The sequence below is a fragment of the Nicotiana sylvestris genome, chromosome 2 (assembly GCF_000393655.2).
Source record: "Nicotiana sylvestris chromosome 2, ASM39365v2, whole genome shotgun sequence".
NCBI lineage: Eukaryota > Viridiplantae > Streptophyta > Magnoliopsida > Solanales > Solanaceae > Nicotiana > Nicotiana sylvestris.
In genome coordinates, this window is record NC_091058.1 from 47494825 (window position 1) to 47501482 (window position 6658).

The window sequence follows — 6658 nt, forward strand, 5'->3', positions numbered from 1 at the left end:
TTCACTAAAAGAGCTCTAAGAACTCCTCTTCACCATGACCTATATCCCGATCCGTCGAAGGGTACCGGTACAAGCATAGAACCTGCACTTTTAGATATTTGCATGTAGAGTGGATTTGTAGAATCTAGAAGTGGATTTGTGGAATCTATGGTGCTTTCATCAATAGCCATACTTACCGATCAATTTTGAGGAGAAATTGACCTTGTTCGAACTATTTCTCAACGATTATATTGAAATTGGGGAACAAATTCGCTACTCGCACAAAAACTATTGCAAAGATTGATTGAATGAAGAATCGATTGATTGAGCTTAGGATTGAGAGCCTAGCTCTGATACCATATCGAAATAGCAGTAGAAATGAAGAAGAAGAGATGACCTTAGACGAGCTCTAATAGAGAATGAATGATCCTTAGGCAGAGAAACTTCTGGAACCTTTCTCTAATATTAAAATGAATTGAATGAAATGTAAGAAAAATTCACTCTGTACAAAATATCTACACCTATTTATATACATATGTATAGTACAGTTGTGTACAGCTGTACCAACTACACTACAACTACTTGTACAAAAATAAATACACAAGTGCATATACTCTCAATAACTGAAGTATAGTTTTTGTTCATGCTTAACTAAAGACTATTTAATAGTGGATTCCCCGAAGGAGTTGATCTCGAAGCCACTTGAGCAAATGTTGATGGGAAAGACAATTAGGGGCTTCTGTTTGGCATATTGCAGTTTTTACTTTTTACAACACGAGACTATGTATAGTTACATAATACGCTATATATTTTGCTTGAAGTTCACTTTGTCACGACCCAAAACTAACCATGTCGTGATGGCACCTATCATGGTACTAGGCAAGCCGATACATTACCAAAACAAACAATGTTTTTTTATTTTCAAGATAATTTCCAAAGTTATTTAATATAGAACTTTATAAGGAGTGAAAATCAAAAACAAAAGTGCGGAAAAGAAGGCCCGACATCGGGGTGTCACTAGTCATGAGCATCTACTACAACCGTTTGACAATATCAAGACTAACATAGCCTGGAAATAACTAAATACAACTAAGGGAAGATAAGGAGGGAGTAAAGTAGGGCTGCGATCGACGGGCAGCTACCTAGCTAACTTCGATGGATCTGCCACTGAATAATCAACACCCGCTACCGGGTCCAGAAATACCTGGAACTGCATATAAGGTGCAGGGAGTAATGTGAGTACGTCAACTCAGTAAGTAATAAAAGTAAATAAAAACTGAGCAGTAGTGACAAGCAATAAAACATATACAGTTCATATCGTGAAATCTCAATAGAATACAATAGGCTTTTAAAATCAGGGTTCAAATCAACTCAGCTCATTTAAATCTAGTTTTAGTAAACCCTTTTAAAAACATTTTCAATAATTTTCAAACAAGTGATGAAATAGTGAGTAAAAATGATGGAAACATAAACAACCCCTCGGACAAACCTCACAGTCACCCATATACAGCCCCTCGGGCATACTTCACAATCACTCGTAAACAGCCCATCAGGCACATCATGAATCAAGAACAGCCCCTCGGGCAAAATATGGATCAAGAACAGCCCATCAGGCAAAATAACTTATCACTAACTCAGGGTACCCGCGCTCACTGGGGGTGTGCAGACTCCGGAAGGGTTCCTACATTCTAAGCGCTATAACAAGCCACCTCGTGGCATAATCAATCAGGCCCTCAGTCTCATAAAAAGCCACCTCGTGGCATAAACACTCAGGCCCTCGGCCTCACTCAATTATGAATCAGTAACAACAGACTGCGGCGTGCAGTTTGATCCCATAAATATCCTCACAAATTAGGCCATCGGCCTCACTCAGTCATCAACCTCTCAATCTACTCTGGCTATCGATAAAAACAGGGTGCTCAGCCCAAAATAACATTTTTTGTATGCATGAAAACAATATAGTAAAGACTGCGTTATGAAATCAATGAGTATAACATGACTGAGTATAGATTTTCAATCGAAAACAATGAGAGGATAGTAAGAAAAAGGCCCTTCAGGGTCTAAACAGCTTTGGCACAAGGCCCAAACATGGCATTCAGCCTAATTTATAGAAATTCTTTCTAAAACACATAAGTATCATATAGTTTCAGCCAGATACGCAACTTATAGTTGTTATGGGACGGACCAGGTCACAATCCCCAGCAGTGCATGCCCACACGCCCGTCACCTAGCATGTGCGTCACCTCAAAGTATTAAAACGATGCGAAATCTGGGGTTTCATACCCTCAAGACTAGATTTACAATCATTACTTACCTCAAACAAGCCAATTCCAATACCGAGCAAGCTAAGCGAGGCTCCAAAAATGTTATCTCGCTTTTTTCGACCTCCGAACAGCTCAAAACGAACCAAAAATAACTCAAATATATCAAACAATACTAAAGGAACCAATCCCAATCGAAAAAGGTCAAATATTTAATTAAAAGCCCATAATCGGCCAAAAAGCCCAACTCAGACCCACATCTCAAAACCCGATAAAACTTACAAAATCTAGTTTCATCCAATTCCGACTCCGAATCGATATTCAAAACTAAAAAATTCACTTTATAAAACTTTAGGCAAAACCCCCTAAATTTCACTTTGAAATCATCAATCAAATGCCAAAAACGAAGATGGATTCATAAAATATAACTAAAATCGAATAAAGAATACCTACCCCAATCCACGGTGAAAATAGCCTCCAAAATTGCCCAAATCCGAGCTCCCTAACTCAAAATATGATAAAATGAACAAACCCTTATTTTGTATATTTTCCTGCCACATATTTTTCCTCGATTCTTATGCTAAACGATCACAAAACTCTCTTTTGATGCCTCCAATGGATTCCTTGTGAAATTTTAGTCAAGTTAGGCTCTTGAATCACTCCATTTGACCTTATATTGAAGGAGATATGTTGGTTTCAATATTTGAAAATAGTGCGGATTTTTAAATACGAATTCAGTGGCAATTTCGTAATTAATCTGAAAAATCTAGCAATCTAATTCTTAGTAAAATGACCATAAAATCCTCATACGATGTCCAAATTCGACGATTCTTTTTGATATGGCTCCATAATTATGATATGGATCTAATGCTTCAATAAATATAGAACTCGAAGCTCATTCGCTTAATATAGTACCATTTATGCTTGAAAAACGACGTCGAAACATATAAAAAAACGAGCGCAACCAGCCCAAATCTATCGGAAACCACCCAAGCCCCTCGGGACCCTATTCGAACATACCAAAAAGTCCCATATCAAAACACGGACCTACTCGAGGCCTCAAAATATACATAACAACATCGAAACGACGAATCACACCTCAATTCAAAATCAATGAACTTGAAACTTCAAACTTCCACAACCGATGCCGAAACCTATCAAATCACTTCCGATTGACCTCAAAATTTGTACACAAGTCACATTTGACATTATGGACCTGATCCAACTTTCAGAATCGGAATCCGACCCCGATATCAAAAAGTCCACTCTCCGTCAAACTTTCCAAAATTTCAACTTTCGTTATTTTAAGCCAAATTCTACTACGAGCCTCCAAATCACAATCCGGACGTGCTTATAAGTCCAATATCACCCAACGGAGCTAACGGAACCATCAGAAATCTAATCCGAGGTCAAATTCTATAAAGTCAAAATTTGGTCAAACATTTCAAATTTAAAGCTTCTAGTTGAGAATCATTCTTCTAAATCAATTCCAAATAACCTAAAAACCAAAACCGACAATTTACTTAAGTCATAATAATTCATACGGAGCTACTCATGCCCTCAAACAACCGAGCGAAATGCAAAATGCTTTAAAGGACCGATCGGGTCGTTACACACTTCTAAATGAAGTAAGTTAAAACTAAAACGACATTGTTCTAGTAAGAAAGTATAATTTATTAAATGGAAAAGGGCCTAAAATGCCCCTCAACTATATGAAATAGGACATCAAAGCCCGCCGTTAAAAGTTGGCCCCTTATCTGCCCTTGCCGTCTAAAAATGGGCTCAAAAATGTCCTTCTCCACAACGGGAGACTTTAAAATCCACGTGGAATTACATTTGTCTATTTAAAAATTTCAATCCTAATTTAAAATGCCACATGGATTTAAAACTACCCCAACCCCTTATTATTTCCCTACCCCTACCCTCGGGCCTACCCCAAATCTTTACCTAACCCATTATTGATAAGTTAACCCCTCGTTATTTTCACCATTTAACCATTTTACATTTCTCTTTCTACTAAATACCCAAATTGAATGATGATCTAGGGTTCTGGAGCAGTGTTCGTCTCTGATCAAAGCTTGAAGATTTGGTGTTGAAACTGTCGTTTTGTTGTCAAGGTAAGTTTTTTTACTGGTTTATTTGCATTTAAACCGTGGGGTAGAGCCGTAGAGGTTTGCAATTAAAAAAGGGGAATAGAGATGCATGTGACATTTTTTGGTATTGTGACCATCTCATTAGTTTATTCACATGTTTTGTGTCTTTATATGTTTGTTTATTATAGTATGAATCTGTTTGTATGGGGTTGGTGGTCCTAAAATAAATGAATCTTTTTTAAGGGTTTTTAATTCAATCTCAGAATGAATATGTTTGTGTGGTTAGTGTTTTTAATTCTTTTTTATGGTTTAACTCTATTTTTGAACTGTTGTTTTCAATGCTGATGTGGTCCCTTTGTGTTTGCCCTTTTCTTTTTGTTGCATGTGCTAATTGAAGATGATTGAAGAAGTTGATGTTTTATTCTATTATTATGGAAATTGGGTCATTTCACCTGAACTAGTCTACAATAAAAGATTTCTGCACTCTTGGCTTCGTTATGATGCACATTCACTTTCTAATAAGGATATTTGTGAAGAATTCACTTCCAAACTAGGGTATCTTACTGTTAAGAAGCTGTTGGTAACTGGTGCATCTGGTAGGTATTATTTGGTAGAAAACCAGGAAGTAATTAAGGTACTTAAATTTCTCTTATCTAAAGAGTTCAAGGTGCTTGATTTCTTTGTCGTCGATGAGTATGATCTTAGTGTGTCTATCCTAAATATTATCCATCACACTGAGTCATATATTGTTGATATTGATGTTGGGACTGATTGTGAATATGAACTTGGTGATGATATGTTAGAAGAAATTGAAAGTAGTGAAAATGATAGTAATGACTTTGATGGAATTGACATGGAAAAAAGAAGAGTAGTGGCTAATGGGCTTGAACATTATAGAGAGGTGGAACTGGGAATGTCCTTCAAGGACATCAATGAAGCAAAAGAAGTGGTGGGCTTTTATGCTTTAGCTAATAAGAAGAAGCTTAAAGTCAAAAAAAGTGATACAACTAGAGTTAGATACATTTGTCAAACTGGCTGTCCATTTGTGTGTCTTGTTTCAAAGGATAAGAATACATCTACTTGTAAAATCAAAACATTGAAGTCTAAACATTTATGTGATGACTGTTTTGATAATCCTAGAGCTGGTTACAAAACTTTAGCTTTGTATTTCAAGAAGCATGTGCAGAACAATCCTAAGTATGTTGTAAAAGATATGAGAGGGCAGTTGGAGAATACCTTTCAGGTGAATGTGTCTAAAAGTAAGCTAAAAGGGGCTAAAAGATTGTCCCTTGAGAGGCTAGAGGGCAGCTTTAGAGATGAGTATAACAAGTTAGAAGCTTATGGACAAGAAATTAGACATACAAATTCAGGAGCTGACTTTGTAATTAACATATCAAAGGATGTACTTGAACAAGGAAAAGGGAGGTTTTGAGAATGTACACTTGCTTCCAAGCTTTGAAAGAAGGTTGAAAAAATGGTTTGAGACCACTTATTGGTTTGGATGGTACCTTCTTGAAAGGAAAGTGCAAGGGTCAGTTACTGGTGGCAATTGGACAAGATTGTATGAACCATTTTTATCCACTTGCTTGGGCAATTGTGGACAAAGAAAATAGCAGGACCTGGCAATGGTTTATGGAGTATTTGAAGCTGTCTTTGGATCTGAAAATTGGGTCAAATGTAACTTTCATTTCTGACATGCAAAAGGTAATTAAACTTGTTGATCTTTATTAGTTATTTTCATTTGTTTTGATATTTTCTTTGAAACAGAATTGATACTTTTATTTTTTTTGATCATGTGAACAGAGGCGGATGTAATGTATAACTTACGGGTTCAACTGAACCCATAACTTTCGATGCGGAGTCAAAAATTGTATGTAAAAATTCACTAAAATTGCAAAAATAGTAGATATGAACCCATATTATAATGGGTTCAATGTTAAAAATATTAAAATTGAACCCATATAATTTAAATCCTAGATCCGCCTCTGTATGTGAAAACTGTAAGGGCTCTTGGATACTGTACGCACAATACTCTCAGATGCACATCACAGATTTTGTGTGAGACATATTGAAACTAATTGGATGAAGAAGTGGAGGAGTGGTGAAATGAAGAAACTATTATGGTGGTGTGCCTGGAGTACTTATGAGGAAGAGTTCAAAGACCAATTAAAGAAGCTAGGGGAATTGAATGAAGAAGCAACAAAAAATATACTCAAATATCCACCACAGGCATGGTGTATGGCCTATTTTGATACAAAGTGTAAGAATGAAATGGTTGATAACAATTTTACTGAATCATTTAATAGTTGAATCCTTGAAGCTAGG

At 36.5% G+C, this 6658-nt stretch overlaps 1 protein-coding gene across 1 annotated transcript; it reads left to right on the top strand.

The window, feature by feature from the left end:
- Nucleotides 1-4730: 4730 nt before the first annotated feature.
- Nucleotides 4731-5765, top strand: LOC138884886 (uncharacterized). The gene has a single exon (XM_070165750.1). It carries the CDS (start codon nt 4731-4733, stop codon nt 5763-5765), a length of 1035 nt encoding a protein of 344 aa, XP_070021851.1.
- Nucleotides 5766-6658: the final 893 nt, after the last annotated feature.

What these genes read in the sequence shown, in the direction of transcription:
- LOC138884886 (XM_070165750.1), top strand. Translation starts at nt 4,731, where the DNA reads ATGATTGAAGAAGTTGATGTTTTATTCTATTATTATGGAAATTGGGTC.